Genomic DNA, 18,220 nt, shown 5'->3' on the forward strand with positions numbered 1-18,220 from the left:
AAAAATTATTTAAACTTAATTATATAAAAATAGCTACTAGTTCTATAAAATAAATATAATAAATTAGATTTCGAATAGAATTAGACTAATTATAGGCTAATTTCTCGATTTTTAATAAAGCCAAGAAATATTAGAGATTTATATAATAAATAAGTTCTAATAAAAGCTTAGAAAAGCTAAAATTTTATATATAAAATCAGATCCGGTTAATTTCAGAATAATATATAATAGTTATAAATAATAGAGCTAGTATAGAAATAAAACCAGACTAATTCTAATAAGTAAGTAATTATAAATAATTATCTAAGCCTTTTAATTTCCTTTATTAAATATTTTATATATATTTAGACTAGAATTCTCTTTATTTACTTTATTTTATAATAGCTGCTTTTAAAAATATATAATTTAATTAATTTATATTTCTTTTATTAAGCCAGCTATTTTATAATAATAATATTCTTTAGTTTTTTAAATCTTGCTTTTCTATTCTTTTACTTAATACTAGTAATAACTAGAAAATATATAAACCTATAGTTATTTCTTTTTATTTAAATTAAAATAAAATAAATAGAAATATAATAGTAAAAGCTAAAAGTATATAAAAGAGCTATATTAAAAATAAAATTATTCTAATTTATTTAATCTAGATTATAAAAGTACTTTTACTAATAATAATAATAAATTAGATAATAATTATCTATTTCTTAAGGAGCTTTTTTAGACTATTCTATATCTAAAGGTTTTAACTAAGGCTTTAAAAATTAGACTCATTTTTTAGTATCTAGAATAGCTAGCTTTTTAGAGAACTAGATTATAAGTTAATTAAATATAATTCGAGTCGGATAAATATTAAAATAGAAATTAAAATAAATATATTATTTGCTTTTTATATTTAGAAGTATTTTACTAATTATATATAAATTAACTAGTAATTCTTAATATTAATAATAATCTAGATAAGGCAAATATTAAGAATAAGACTAAAAGTACTTCTAGTAATATTAATACTAGATATTTTAAATAAAATACAAATTTATATAATATTTTTATAATTTTAGAACTTGCTTTTATATTAACTATATTTATAAATATATTCAGACTATAATTAATTCCGGAACTTGAGCCTTATAAATAATATAATATGTTTTCTATTTCTATATAAGCCTAATTCTCCGAGCTATAATAAGATCGGGCTAATTAGTAAGATATTAATAATATTATTCGAAATATATTAATAGAATTTATATTTTACTTCTTTCCTAAGCCTTTTAATAATAGTAATAATAAATAAACTAATAAGGAAAAGACTAAACTAGAGAAAGAACTAGAATTAGCTTTAGAAAAGTAATAAATAAAGTTCTTATTATCTGATATATCTATTTTCTCAAGTTCCTATTTAGTTAAGGTACTATAAAACGAAATCCAGAATTAATAATATAATAAAAGTATTAATAATATACTAGAAAAGCTATAAGATACTTCTCGATATAATATTCTAGCTTAGGACTTTAAATAAGAGTAGCTAGAGATTCGAGTAAGAATAAAAAAAGAAGTTATAGTAATATAATAATAAAAAGAGCTTAGATAGCTAGCTATAGGTTATTAGTAGAACCTAATCGAGATTAATATTACGAATAACTCTAAAAATAAAGAAGCTATCGAGAATCTACTAGCTATATAACTCAAGATTCCTAAGATTAATAAATACTATTTTTAATTATATAATATATAAGCCCGGCAGCTTTTTAGATACTAGATAAAAGTAATCTAATATTGAGTTATATAGAGCAAATATCTAAATAGGTCGGGTTTTTAATTTAATAAAAATAATATATAAATATTAATATTATAGCTATTATACGAACTATTCTTTTAAAGCTTGACTTTATAAATAGAAATATATATTTTCGGAGTTTGAGAGATATATTCTAGCTAGTATAAAGGCAGAAAAGTTTTCAAGTACCTGGTTAATATACTCGATTTTAATAATAGTACCTGGATTACTAAAGATTAGTTAAGAATCTTGCTTAGTCCTATATAGGTTACTAAGTTTAAAGGTAACTAAATACCCCGTTTTAGAAATCTTAAGAAATAGATTACTAATAAAATATATCTCAAATAGCGTTTTCTCTCTATTTCTTAAGTAAAGCATAGTATAAGGTCCTTTTTAGACATTTAGTAACTCTGATTAGAAACAAGTACTACTATATATTACGAGCCTCTTAAGGCTCTTTTACTCTAGCTAATCCAGTACTAGAGGCCGAGCCTATAATACGGAAGTGAGGGCACCAAGATATATATACAGAGATTAGTAGTAATACCTACTATTCTACAAATACTAATAATAATCACAATGCCTATAATACAAGTAATAAGGACTTATAACCTGCAAAGCAATAAAAGCCATACTCAGTGCCTGCCACGACTCCAACTACCTCCCGAGGGCATACCCCAGAGCTCTATATCGGAAAGCCTGGCCCCCTTATAATATTATTGACCGCTATACCTGAGATTAATAATATATAGCCGCAGGCTAATGACTTATCGACCTTTATTAACAAGAGCTAGTACTAAATCTCGCCTTCTTCCCAGAGCCTGTTTATAGTATTAAAGGCGCCACTAGTTATTAAGTATTAGTAGCCCTTTAAAGGTCTCCTCAAACGTACCAGGATTAGAGACGATATAATATATAATCTTGAGTTCAAATTACTATTAACCTCAGAATACTCTTACTTAATAATTAACCCTGTAATATTAGGCATTAATTATAATACTAGTATATATTCTAAGATATATCAAGTACCGTTAAAGCCAAAGAGGAGCAAGGTTTCATAGGTAGAAGACGATCTTACAAGGCCAGGCCCGTTCGAGCACGAGGAAGCACCGCCGATGGTCAGACCTAGACGAGCAGCGTATTATTGTATCGTACAATTTTCCCCCTTTGTAAGCAAAAAGAAAAGAAAAAACCCGTTAACAAAACGCTGCACAATCCTGACTCTCAGTCCTCGCATTCACCTGTGACTCCTTTCCCAATCGGCTGATAGCCTTGTTGAATGCACAGCCTCAATTGGACCACCCAGATCCCAGATGGTAGCAACATCATACACAGTACATACGCTTGGAGCGTACTCCTCCTTCTGTTCCTCCATTGTCCTCACCAGCGACTCGACCAAGTCGGTGAGCACTTTTATCTGCGCATTCGCACTAGCATTCGCCTTCTCGTGTGCCAGCTGATTCGGGGTCGATGTCACTGATGCGGGACGTTCTTCTGCCTTCGCGGTGAGGGCCTTAACCTTCGCCGCAACGATGCGCTCCTTGGGGCGCGAGCTGATCTCCGTTCGTTTTGATTGCGGTGCCGCGGGGGCCTCAATTACTTCAATCGTATCCTCTCTATCACTTGACACCGCTCTAGACCTCCTTTTGTTCCATTCCAATGCCTTCTGCGTCTGGACGCGTTCTCGGGGAAAGACTAAAACGCCCCCTTTCCAGGCGGAGACGCCCATGTTCCAGAGTCTTGTTCGCATTGTGGGGGGAAAACGAAAACGACACTCCCCCAACCCTCCCCCCCACACCCCCCCCCATTCCCCGGTGTCGATTGGGGCAGGGGTATTTAATTGGCTATCTGGGCTCTTTAAAAATCTGAATTAGATTTTTCAATATAAGTCTAAGCTAGTATATTATAACCCCTGTATTGTAATCACGTGCTCTCTAATTTATAATAAAAAGATTCCTTAAAATACTATTTCAATTTTAGGGAGTCTATATACTAATTTATTAAGTTTTAGTTTTTGAGCCCTATAAGGCCTTATAAATTATGGGCTTATAGGGCTCTTAAATCTGGTTTTAGGGACTTTTTCGCTAAATTTCTAGGCTTACTTAAGCTCATATATAGGCTATAAAATATAAAACTTTTAACTTCTTTAATTTAAAGAGCTATTACTAATCCAAATTTTAGAAAAAGTTTATATTTAAATAGCGCTTAATTAGCGCTATAAGAAAACGAAACAAGTATTAAATTATATTAATTTATTATAAAATTAAATTAAAATGAAGAAAAAGCCAGAGTTTTGGTGTTCCTGTCCGAGCGCCTAGCCTGCTCCCAATCGACACCCCTAATCCTGGTAATCGACACCCCTAATCGACACCGGGGGGGGGCGTTTTAGTCTTTCCCCGTTCTCGGCTCGACTGACGTGTCAAGCTTGCGCCCTCCATTGTCCTTCCTCCTATCCACTACCGACTCGAATGCTGGCTGACTTGGATTGCTGGCTGACTTGGATTGCTAGCTGACTTGATTGCTGGCTCACTGCGCCAGACCACAGTAGCGCTCTGATTGGTTCTAACAATACTGCACGTGAAAAAATTGTGGCAACTCAGCTTGACGCCCAACGACTTCGCCCAATTTGTCGTACAGAGCCAAATAAACCTTGGATCAAGGTTTGCTCTGGTCTCTATATCATCGCCTTGAACATTGTGATTTGAATGCGACATACCGAACTTGGCTATCCATCCTTACACACCGAGTTTGTCACCTAAGGCACGCCGACAGACATCGTCCATGTTATCAAAATAATCAAGAGTGAATAATTCCAAATACACGGTGACAAATGGGCCATCCAGCTGTTGATCTTTATGCTAACGAGTGGCCCTTTCCAACCAGAACCTCCACGTTGACCGACACATTTACCGGCTTCTCCCCACCATATCCCTCCCGTCCAACTCCCTCACTAGCACATAGACTCTGCAGTCAACGCAGCTACACCCGCGGCCGTAACGAAAACCATCACGGCGCCACGTACGAAGAAGGAGCATCAAACCCCTGGAACTCAACAACTGCTCTGTCGTGTGTGGACTCTTCATTCCTCCCCGCCCGCCTTCCTGTCCAGGATGGTATACCTCCTAAATGCAGAAAGCAAACGCATCTCAAAATTCTCCGACGAGACGGTCCCACATTATGCCACACTGTCTCATACGTGGGCCTCAGACGACTCAGACGAGATATCCTTTGAAGAGATTCAACAGTTTTCCCAGAATCCCAACCACTTCTCTTCTCTGTTTGACGGCAGAAGTGGATTCAAAAAGATCCAGGGATGCTGCGAGCAAGCTTTGCGAGACAATTTGAAATGGGTATGGGTCGATACATGTTGTATTGACAAAAGGAGCAGTGTTGAGTTGTCCGAAGCCATCAACTCCATGTTTCGCTGGTACAGAGAGTCACAGGTGTGCTATGCATATCTAGTGGATGTGCAAGCTGAAGAAAGACCGGAGGATCCTGATTCCTCATTCCGGAAGAGTAGATGGTTCACGAGGGGCTGGACCTTACAAGAGTTACTTGCTCCCTCGAGCTTGAAATTCTTTGCCGAATCATGGGGCTTTATCGGAGAGCTGACGGATCTATGTGGTGTTATCGAGGATGTCACTGGCATTAAGCACGAAATCCTAACAGGGGACCCCATCTCCAGCGCCAGCATTGCCCAGAGAATGTCTTGGGCGGCAAGAAGGACCACCAAAAGGAAGGAAGATATTGCCTATTGTCTTCTAGGGATCTTCGGTGTCAATATGCCCCTTGTCTACGGTGAAGGCGAAAAAGCGTTCCAACGACTCCAAGAAGAAGTCATCAAGCAGAGTGATGACCAATCCATTTTCGCGTGGGGCTTTGGTCTGCCATCAGGCCTGAACCGTACTGCAAACGAAATCAATCTTCTCGCGAAATCGCCAGCAGATTTTGCAGAATGCGGAGATATTATTCCATGCGACCCTTGGAAGTCGCAAAAAGAGTTTGAGTTGACCAATACGAGACTTTGGATTGAAGTCCCACTCATCACCAGCAAACGAGAAACTTTTGGTCTCCTCAAATGTCGTCTAACTCACGATTTCCTAAACCTTATCGCCATTCCGTTAGAGCCCGAAGTCAGTGGTGTGGAAAATGGCAATCTGAAGAGATCTCCAGATCGCCAGGCGGTCCTATTTCCAGAAATTCGCCAAGCAAGTGCCAAATTCCGCACTGTTCACATAAGAACGGGGAACAAATCCAATGATAGCCTTGGCTGGAATAGCCTCCAATTTCGTGTCCGGTTCAGACAGGCAAGGGCAGGCACTTTCCGCTCTTATTCCGCTTTGATTCAAGCCCACGAAAACCTGTTTTGCTGCTCTCCGTACATCGATACATCCTTGGAATATTTTTCCTACGGGTACAACACCGTTGTACATGAGCGGGACGAGTTGGACGAGTTATATGAATATGATAAGCCGCAAACGGCGTTCTTCCATTATTCGGAGTCTCGTGAGGAACGTGGCTTCATTGTCAGACTGGACTTTTTGCCGGAGACCGCCTGGAGACAGTTGTGGTTCATAAGAGTATGGCGTTTGTTGCGCCATTCTACCTGGACCCTAGATCGAACAGTCTGGTGTCGAGTCGCTAGCGCTCCTAGAACAGAAAAATCAAACTTGCACAACTTCGAATATCTTTGTCGACTTGCATGGGCACCAAGCATTACGGTGGCGGGTTGCAAGGTCGCTGTCAACACTCAACGGAAAAAGGTGATGGGAACAGTCATGTTTGTCGTGACACTGGCAAGCACACCAACAGAGCAACCAAATCTGTCAACATTACTGGGGGACATGTGCAAGACTCTCCGCGACTGGGGCTATACAAGATTAGTCCTACCACGTCTCTCATATGGTGTGACACAGCTTATCAAGGGCCTTTCTGCATTTGTGGTTGGGTTCGTCGTTTTGGTTGTTAACAGTTTGCCCGGACGGATTCCTTTTTACCCTGTGACGAATTCAATAGCTCTCGCTATTGGCGCGGCTTATCTTGCAAAAGCTCAAGCTTACCTCACACCTAATGGCACGATTCGTCAAGAATTTTACCTCTTTACTACGTATGCTTTGGTTTTCATGGTTTCTTTTCTATCTAGACGCTAGCTCCATACTGAGATGTCGGGTCAGTCTGGTATTGAAGATAGAAGGAATTTAGAATACAAGGAATTTAAAATTGAAGCATTTACAACATATGCTCACACAAAAGGCCAAGCGATAGTGCTAACTGTTTAGCTCTGAGACGGGATGGAACTACCATATGAGAGCATTCTCAGCCAAGCGGCCGCAAAGACGCTGCTATCGACCACTACACCTGAGATTGACGACGCGCAGCCCCAGGCTGATCACGGATGTTCGTCGACCTTCGTCGATAAGAGCTACCACCATGCCTCGCGAACTTCTCGGAGTCCGTCTGCGGCATCAGAGACGGCACCAGTTACTGAGTATCATGAATGGCCCTTTCAAGGCTTCCTCAAGCGCATCAGGATCGGGGATGATGTGACGTATAATCTTGAGTTCAAACCGCCATTGATCTCGGAACAACTTCACTTGCCGATTGATCCCAAAGCATTGGACACCTGTTCTAGCAAGGAGGCGCCAGCAAAGGTTCCGACCCATCACAACACTGCTGCACATTCCAAGATATATCAAGCACCGTTGCAGCCTAAGAAGAAGCGGAAGCATGTTAAATGGACAACAGAAGAGGATGCGACGGTGCTCAAGATAAGGGACGAGGATGGCTGCTCGTGGGAAGAGATCTATAAAGAGCTCTCCCACCGGACCCCAGGGACGATCCAGACGCACTACTATACCATCCGAGCGGGTGTTGGTGAAGCCGATATCTCGGGTGGCCAGTAGCAGAAGAGACGGCGAGGCCGGCCCCGGAAGCAAACGTGAGGCTGGGTATCAAGAGCAATGCCGTCAAGCTCTATGTGCCTACCTGTCCCTTTGCATCCGCTGGGATGAACGTCTGAAGGAATCTTGTCCTTCTGTTGGCCAGTCCCCATGCGGGAGCAGGTACGGTCGAGGGAAGCGGCGTACTCAAAGCTATTGGTTCCCGAATGCGGAGACCAAAATTACAGAGACTTGCGTTATATACCTCTCACTTGACGAGTTCGAAAGTGGAATTTGCCTAAACGACGAGCATCGAGGCAAGGGACAAGGTCGGCAATACGCCGCTATTGTATTGTTTTGCTGTCGAGAAAGGGGCCAATAAAGGAAATTCGGTAATCTTATCGTATTAGCAATGTCAATGAAATACACTCGTTGCAAGGTGAGTACAGAGCCTGCACCTCTGATTTCCAATATCGATATCCTTTCACCAGTACTATACTTTTCGACACCTTGACATTGCTGCTTCCTGCATCATCTAATGCTCGTTAGCTTCAAAGTACGTGTTACCACATAGATAAGAGGGTAGATGTACGTTAGCACATGTCCGAGGCTTGTCTTCCCTACTACTATCAAATGTTTGGGACATTAAGTATATTGTATTCCTGTATCGAACGAGCGCCGATAACGAGGTATAGCTAAGTTACACTGATTTGGCGCTGATTTGGCTTGGCACACAGCACGTGCCACTAGCTTTGCTGACCAGTTTGCCAATACCACCAAATCGGGCAACTATAGCCATATTTTTGGCTCCTTGAGTATGTCCTCCACTTTTGCGTTTGAGCAGCCGCGTGCCCCATATATTGTCGTACGGTTCCTAAATTTACCACACGATGCACCTCAGAAGGAAACTGATTCATGGCTCAACTGTACATGAGACTCACTCGAATGGTCCAGCCGGCCACGACCCTATGCAGTTGCTGGCTGCGATTGGATGGGCTGGCGCGCTTGTAGTAATGTTACACTACGTTACAAAGCCGCGAGGCTCTCGTTTAGCTTAGCCATACGAGTACCAAACCTCTATCTAACCTTTACTCCTAACTCAATAACGACATATATACCTAGTCTATGACAAGTATTTAACCGACATTCTTTTATTCAAGTACTCTCTCGGGTCCTATCTAAATCATGCGTCTACTAGAATACAATAACGATAGGGAGTTCAGCCTAACGCAATTTGTCGACGATATTCCTCCGTATGCTATACTCTCACATACATGGGGACTGGAGGAGGTTACCTTCAAGGATATAATGGAAGGGAATGGGACGAGCAAGGCGGGTTTTGACAAGATCCAATTCTGCGGAGAACAGGCCAGACTTAATGGCTTGCAATACTTCTGGGTCAATACGTGTTGCATTAACAAATCGAGTAGTGCTGAGCTTGCAGAGGCTATAAACTCTATATTTCGCTAATATTAGAATACGGTCAAATACTATATCTATCTCCTAGATATGTTAACAAAGAAGCGGAAAGCAAGTAATTCGTTTACTAAGTATACTTGGGAACTAGTATTTCGGTCAAGTAAATAGTTCACGCAAGGCTAGACTCTCTAAGAGCTTATTACTCTAATATTAGTTAAGTTCTTCTTAAAGAACCGGGAGCTTCTAGGTAACAAGAAATCGCTAGAGTAATATATTTGCAAGATAATAAGAATTCCTAGTAAAGCTCTCTAAAGAAGTTCTTTAGCCGGATTTAGTATAATTAAATAAATATTATAGGTAAAAACTCGTTAGACTATTTATATAAAAAATATAGTATATTTATTACTTTATTTATATTAAAGAAATAGATATTAAATAGAAGAGAAAATATTTTTTTAGCTTTCTTTTAACTATTAACTAAATTATATAATTATTTAAAACAAAATTATTATCTTAGGATACTTATTTAAAAAATATCTTTTATTAAATTTAAGGAAAAATTAAAGCTTATAAAATAGTAATATTTACAAGTAATACTTTCCTTTATTTTAATTATATTATTATAGATTATATATCTAAAATTCCAGATATTATATTTTCTAATAAATATCTAGTATTATATTATATATTTTATATCTGAATTCTAAAAAAAATATTATTAAAAAAAAATATATAAAATTAATTTCGGGATAATATTATAATAATTAAAATATTATTAAGTTTCGAGCTAATTAAAAATTTAACTAATATTTATAACTTTAATTCGAATTCTTAAACTATTTATTATAAATTATTAATACTCGAATTATCTAAAGAATTTTAAATTAATTATTCTCGAAATTATATATAAGAATATAATAAAGTAAGTATTAATAGTATATAAATATATAATTAGAAGAATAAAAGTAAAAGTAACTAGAATATTATAAATAAAAGACTTAGAAATTACTTATTAGTATTTGAAATTATAAACTTTAATTTCCCTAAGTCTTTCTTTATTAAAGTTATAAAAATATATATAGTAAAAAAGTAAATAATTAATTAATATACTTATTTATAATAGTTCTTAATAATAGTATTTAATTATATTTATTTTTTATATTAATATTAATCTTATTTATTTTATATAATAGCTTAATAATAGCTTTATATTCTTTTTTAATAGCCTTTAATAGTAGTATTTAGTACTTATTATTCTTTAGCTTAATTTTAATACTTTTCTTAAATAAAAACTAGATAATAGTTTTTTATTTATTTATAATAATATATAATAATAATATATAATTATTATTAGCCTTAGCCTTAATATTAGTATTTTTTAAATAATAGCTATATAATAGCCTTATATTTATTTGAAATAGTATATAATAATAGTATTTAATAATATTTATTTTTTAAGTTTATATTAATATCTTTCTTAAATAATTATTATATAATATTATTATATTTATTATAAAGAGCCTATAATAATATTATTATATTACCTTTATTCTTTACTTTAAGATTAATATTCTTTTTAAATAATAGCTATATAATACTCTTATAGCTATTTTAAATAATCTATAATAATATTATAATATATTAATTCTTTATTTCGAGATTAATATTTTTTTAAATAATAATTATATAATACTCTTATAGCTATTTTAAATAGCTTATAATAATATTATATTATATTAATTCTTTATTTTGAATTTAATATTTATTATAATTTATTAAATATCTTTTAGATATATATAATATAGCTATTTTATTAAAGAATATATTTGAAATATATTAAAGATATTTTAAAAAAATAAAAAAACAAAACTAAGCCTTTTTAGAACTAATATATTATAAAATATATATTTTTTTTTATAATTTCTTATATTCTAGTTTTTTCGTTTTTAGCTTTAAATTATTTTTATAAAAAACCCTTTTATTTTACTTTTTAAGTTCTAAATATTATATTTATAATAGTATTTAAAGCTTATTTCTTTTAATTCTATAAATAATTTCAAATAAACTAATTTAAAACTTTTAGAAATATAAGTATTATTAAAATAATAGAATCTTAGAAATATAAATAACAGATTTTAGAATAATAAAAATAAAAAGTTTTAAAATTCTTAAAAGAATTAGATATTTATATTTTTATAAATATATATTAGTAATTTATTAGAAACCTTTTTTAAAACCCCGAAAATTAAAGAACTTTATATAAAAGCTACTTTTTAATTAAATCCTAGAATAATAAATACTTATAAGCTAATAATCTAACTATTATTCTTAAGCCTTATTTTATAATTTTATAGGCCCTATATATATACTAATAATAAAACTATTAAGGAAAATATAATAAATTAATATCCTAAAATATTATATAATCCGAAATAATATTAATTTCTTTTAAGGCTTCTATTAGTTTAAATTATTTTATTAATAGCTTTTTTTAAATCGAATTTTTTATTAATATTTCTAGAAGTTTTTTTTAGATAAATTTATTAAAAAAAAGGCTTCTTTTTTTATTAAAAAGCTCTTATATATTAATTAGCTTATTATTACCGAAAAATTATATAAATAGGTTAAGGAAACTAATTATTTATTTTTAGATATTAATTCAATTATTATTAGCTATTAGAAAAATATTAAAAAGACTATTTTATATAAAATAAATTATAAAAATATTAAGGGCTTTTTAAAAATATTAAGTTCTAGAATATAAAACTCGAAAAAAATATTAAATATTATATAGCTATAATAAATTAGCTTATAGTAGCTCTAGCTATTTCTATTTTATTTATTTCTATTATTTCTATAATTCTAGCTATTTTAAACTTCTTTCTAAAAAACTTCAAATTATTTCTTATTTATTTCTATTTAGGATTTCTAATATCTTATATTTCTTTTAGAAATACTAGAATTACTAAGCTTTTAGATCTAATTCTCTTTATTAGAAATTATATTATTTTTAATAATTAGCTAGTTTAGATTAAAAATAAACTATAAGAAAATACTAATTTATATTTTTTAGAAAATCTTAAAATTATTTATATTTCTAATAAATTTACTAATAATACTCTTATTTTAATTAACTTTTATATAAATAAAAATAGTTTAAATTAATACTATTAGCTTTTAGAATTATATTCTTATTTAAAGAAATTATATTCTAATTTTAATAAAATATAAAATATAAAATACTTATTATAACTTTAATAAACTTTAAATATATTTTATATTTTCTTTTTATAATTATTTATAAAAATTAATATTAGTTTTTAAAATATTAAATATAAATTAAATAAAAAGCCTTTATTTAAGTTCTAGAAATTAATATATATATATTATAATAATTCTTTTATTAATATTATTTACTTTATTTAATATTATATTACTAATAATTAGTAAATTAAGGCTATATATAAAAAAACTAAGAAATATAATAAAATAAAAGCTATTTTAGCTAAATTTATTTCTAGTATTATATTTTTTTATATTTCTAAAAAATATATTTTTAAAAAGAAATTTAAAGAATTTATATTAACTACTTTTATTAAATATATATTCTTTTATAAATATAAGTAATATTTTATAAAAACCGAAGATCTTTTAATTATTAAATATTATAACTATAATAAATTTAGCTATTATATTAAATATTATCCGGTTAGATATAATAAAGAAATTAAAATAGCTTTTTCTAGAATTAAGCCAGGCTTAGTTCTTGTTTTACTAAAATATCTAGTTTTTATTCTAATAAAATATTTAGAGAATTTAGTATCTAATTCTAATATATAACTAGAAAACTATTAGTTTACTAGTAATATATAGTACTATTATATAGTTATAGAAGTACTATTTATATAAGGTTAGTAAAGTTATTATTTAGAAATAGGGATTATAGTATTATAGTATTAATATATGATTCCTAAATCTGCTAAGCCTAAAAGGGTCTAGTTTACTAGTCGAGTTACTAATAGGATACAAGGTTATATAACTATATCCCGTATTTCATATCTTATTACTTATGTCTTATTACTTATATCTTATATCCTATATCCCGTAACTATATATATAACTCTCAGAGAAATAGCTATACTAATACTAGAAACTCTCTAAAAATGCGAAAAATAGTATTTCTTTCTAATTATATATAAATTCCCTAATCCGGCCTAGTATTAGATTTCCCAAATATTCTATATATTTATATTACTTCTGAGGTTTTGGTTATATATTAAAGGCTATGGCCTTTTATATATAACTTTCCTTCCTATAATATTCTCCTATCTTATATATCTATTTTCTGCCCTATTTATACTTGACCTATTCCTCTATATCTAATTATATAGTATTCGTATTAATTAGGTACTTAAGGGCATTTATTAGCTTTGATTTCGTTATAGAATTGGCAGGATTTAATTCTTCCTTAATCTACTTGATTTCCGCGATTTCTTATTATTTATATACCTGGCAAAGGTATATTATATTAATTATTAGGTATTTTTCTCGAGTAGTATCTAATTTAATAAGGCATTTATATAACGACTTTGAATTCGTATAAATAACTAGTAGTAGTTCTATTTCTAGTACTTTATTAATTATAGATTTAACTAAAGTACTTATATTAAAACCGTAAGCCATACTATAGAGTTCCGAAGCTAGAATACTTCTAGTAACTCTCTTATATTTAGTAGAGAACTAGTAGATAATATTAGTATATCTAGTTCTATTTACTAGAACTAGAATATATCTGATTTAGGAAAAGAGATCTCTATTATTTGTAAATAAAGCATTCGTAAAAACGATTAAATATAAGGACTTTTTTACTAGCTTTATAAATCTTAGTCTTCTAGCGGTATTCTTAATTTATTATTAAATATACTTATTAAATATCTTTATATTAGTTTCCGAGAATTTAATAGCTTAAGTAGTAATTAATAGGTTATATAAAGCTTCTGGTTAATAGACTAATATAATATATACTCCTTTTATATATTAGGTAATATATTAGTCCTTAATAGAAAGATTTTAATAAATAGTACTCTTACTACTTATAGTAGTAACATTTTTTATAGAAATGATTCGGAGATTCTTATACTAGTATTCCTATATAAGAGTAATTCTAGTAGTATTTATATAAATAATACCTCTATTAAATTTGAGATTATAATTAAAAGTAAGGGATTTATATTTCTTAGCCAAGAACTTAGCCTTATAAAGCTTTAGTTACTTTGCCTTTACAAAATTATTAGTTCTAATAAATAGGGTATTATTAGTTTAAAGGCTAATAATTCTAAAGGGTTACTTACTATAAAGTAAACAAGAATTATAAGTTAATTATTTCATAAAAAGCTTATTAATATAGTAGGAATAGTAAGTTTTAAACTAGTAGTTTCTAGCTTCTAATATGCCATATAGTAGTTTTATAACCTTTAGAACAGAATTATTCTTTAGATTTAGTTCTCTAGTAAGCTTATAGGGTGAGTTAATATAGAAATTGCAATTAAATAAGGTTATTAATTAGATATAAGCTTATAAGATATTATATAAATATAATTCTATAGTATTTATTATTATAATAGTAATATTAAGGATAATTCTCTAGCTAATATATTAGATAATAGATAATTATATTAATATTATATATTTCTTACTATTATTATAAGCTTAGATAACTAGTCTTGACTTCTTAAGCTCTTTCTCTATACCCTTATTCTTGATCTCATTAATGAACCGGGAGTTAAAGATATATATCTCCTTTAGTACCTGAGATCTGGAAGTAACCTTAAATATGCCCTTTTCTAAGAGGCTAGTAACTTTAACTTAACGGGAATCCTTATATAGTTTATTGTCTTATAGAAATACCGTAATATCCGGGATCTTATAAGGATATCCTCTGCTATACTTTAGTAAAATAGTAGAAGGAATTATACCCGTATTACTTTTGGCCTTACTATTAGGTTCGGAAACAGGTTTAGGTTTAGGGCTATTAGTAATAACCTTAATATTCCCTATATAAAAGGGCTTTATAGAGGTCGAACAGAAGATAGTATTACTATATAGTAGAGCTAGTATATAGTTCTCTCTATTAATAGCTACTAGCTTATGTAATTTATTCTAACTACTAGATTAACTAGTATTTCCTTTATACTAAATGAGAATATTTGAATTCAGGAATAGTTTATAGATATTAGTAGTACTAGAACTATTTCGGGTATTTAAAGCATTCATAATTTAATATCTAGCTTAAAGCTTCTGAATTTCTACTATTGCCTTCTTAAGTATCGCTAATTACTATAATATAGTAGGTAATAGGGTATTATATTTAGTTATTTAAAATAAAGTACTATAAACTAAAAGAATTAGGATAATACTATTAGGTCCCATAGAGTTATTAATAGCCTTAAAAGTTATTTGAAGTATGGTATTCTTATTAATTCTATTAATTTCGGCCATAATAATAAAGTAGGCATATTAGATTAGGCCATAGTAGTATTCTATAATTCCGACGGAGTTATAAGCTTTTACGGGAATAATCTTGACCTTGGTTCCTATAGTATTTATAAGCTAAGCGAACTTCTTACTAGTAAACTGCTTTCTGGTATTTGCTATAATCTAATTAGGAGGGCCTAAATAGTTATTAATCTAATATTACTTAAGTATATTCCAGGTATATATTATACTAATATTCTAAAGCTATTAGCCGGCTTAATATTAAGTACCTTTATTAATAATATAAAGTATAGGCTTACCGGAAATATAGAAAATATTAATAATAATAGAGTAATTAAAGCTAATATTATTTCTTAGATTAAACTTGAATTATTTGAGTAATTAGCTATATTTCTAGTATTATTTATAGTATTTTATAAGATACTTAAGGGCTTCTATATTAATATTATAGCCTGCTTATTCTAGTATATTTCGGAGCTTACTAATAAATAAATAACTAAAATAATAATATAGATATTATAATTTGATTTTTATAAGAAAGCAGGAATTATAAGTAAAGAATTCGGAAATAAAGCCTTATAATATAGTATTCTAAAGCAAGAAAGAGTATCCGAAATATTATACTATAAATATGTATTTTCTAGTAAAAGTAATAAGATAATTAGTAAGATTATTAAAATAGATCCCTAGCTTGTCTATATTAGCTAAGCTAAGTAAAAATAAAGTCTTTAAAGGTATAATATAGAATTATACTTGCCTAATTAGTATACTTACTATTATAGATCTAATAAAAGATATAGATCTAATACTAAACTAGATATTAATTTAATCTTTAGTAATTTCATTAAGTTTAATATTATTATTAGTTTACTAAAGAGCTTGAAATTAGTTAGAACTAGTAATTAAGTATCTAGAGGCTCCGGTATTAATTATAACTTTATAAAAGTAATAAGTATTATATCTTAATATATTATTAATTATAAAAGTTTAGGTATTTTCTATTAAGGGTTTAATGGGCTTTAAGGTATGGTTTTTGCCTATTATCTAGTATATAAGGGAAAGGGAAGTGAGGTTATCTATAAGAGTATTAGCTATGGTTATTAGTAAAGCAGGAGCGGTAAGAATAGCTAAAAAGCTCTTAACTAAAGTAAAGTAGGAATCTGGGTAGTATTCTTTTTCTTTATCTATTTCTGCTAATAAAGCCTTAAAAGTATTATTTACTAGTTTATTCTTATTACTCTTATTACTCTTTTTGCCTTTAGCTTTAGTAATATACTATATATAAGTATTACTAAAGCATTTATTAAAGTTATAGGTATTTCGGGATCTAAACTAATAGATATTTCTATTCCTAAATCAAGCCTTTTTAGCCTCTTATTTCTCTAGTATATATTTCTATAAATAGTATTCGGGTTTCTTATATATAAAATATGATTTCGGGATATAATTATTATAATTACGGGGCTTAGAGTAATTATTACGGATTCCGAAGTTATAATTAGGTCCGTATTAATAATTTCCGGAGGAATAATAGCTTGGAAAGTTCTAAGAGTAATATTATTAATTAGTAAAAAAAGTTTCGGGATTAGCTTATTATTTGCTTTTATATATAGTAATAGATAACTAGAGCTTATTAATAAGCTAGCCAAGATTTATAAGAGAGTCTGAGATTATATATTTATATATCCGGGAGCTTTAGTAAGAGGTAATAATCTTATTATAAAGGAATTCGGTATTTTACAAGTTAGGTATAAGACTATACTATAATTAATATAGTTTATTAATTAGTAATTAAATAGTCTCAAATATTATCTTTTCCGGAAATTTAGTAATTATAGAAGCTAATATAATAGTATTTTACTTATCTAAATTTCGATATTCGAATTCAGGGCCTTTAAAAAAGCTATAAATATTAATATAAGCCTCTTTATATATATATTAAAAGAGCTAGTTACTATAGAAATAGTCTTGAACTAGTTCCTTTAATATAATAAGAAAAGCTCGTATTAGTACCTCTTATAAAAGCTCTATATATTAGTAAATATTAAGGAAAATAGTAAGTTTATAGTCAAAATTACTATTAGATCTATTATACTTTTACTTTTTAATATAGATCTTGGCAACTTCCCTAATAAGTCTTATAATTAAAGGAAATTAGGGGTTATTCGAATATAATTGCGGTAATAGTAATAATAAGAATATATTATTTATTTCTAGAGCTTTTATACTAGTATATAAATCTGGTAAAGATATAGGATATAGTAGTAGAGAAAGTAGTAGAAAAGGTAATAGTAGTATAGGAATATTAAAGATAATAGGTTCTAGGTACTTATTTTTTATAAGAGTAATAAAGCCTAATAGGATTAGTTCTTTAATAAGATCTAATCTGGCCGCTAATATATTCTCGTTTAATTATATATATTATTTATTTTCCTTTATAATAGTATATAGGGTATTTATAATAATATTAGTACTACTATTCTATTATATAAATATACTACTATACTAAAGAATCTTATATAGGTATAGTATCTCCGGGAGTTCGAATTTATTAAAGTTTCCTTAATAAGTAAAGTTCTTAAAGTTATATCTAAATAGCTCCTAAAGGTTATTATTAATTATTTTATAGAGAATATATTAAAATAGCTTAGTA

The 18,220-nt window shown here is 30.0% G+C and overlaps 2 protein-coding genes across 2 annotated transcripts; one reads left to right on the forward strand and one right to left on the reverse strand.

The window, feature by feature from the left end:
- Positions 1-2,570: 2,570 nt before the first annotated feature.
- K444DRAFT_662404 (uncharacterized protein) lies at positions 2,571-3,524 on the reverse strand (the record flags this gene model as incomplete). Its single annotated transcript, XM_024886707.1, has 4 exons — positions 2,571-2,595; positions 2,734-2,746; positions 2,853-2,899; positions 3,016-3,524. The coding sequence occupies 4 exons, from the start codon at positions 3,522-3,524 to the stop codon at positions 2,571-2,573; spliced, it is 594 nt and encodes a 197-aa protein (XP_024738202.1).
- A 1,071-nt stretch (positions 3,525-4,595) lies between these two features.
- Positions 4,596-7,117, forward strand: K444DRAFT_367131 (HET-domain-containing protein). Its single transcript, XM_024872238.1, has one exon. It carries the CDS (start codon positions 4,885-4,887, stop codon positions 6,922-6,924), a length of 2,040 nt encoding a protein of 679 aa, XP_024738203.1. The 5' UTR covers positions 4,596-4,884; the 3' UTR covers positions 6,925-7,117.
- The last annotated feature ends 11,103 nt before the right edge of the window (positions 7,118-18,220 follow it).

This window comes from Hyaloscypha bicolor (genome assembly GCF_002865645.1).
Source record: "Hyaloscypha bicolor E unplaced genomic scaffold K444scaffold_56, whole genome shotgun sequence".
NCBI lineage: Eukaryota > Fungi > Ascomycota > Leotiomycetes > Helotiales > Hyaloscyphaceae > Hyaloscypha > Hyaloscypha bicolor.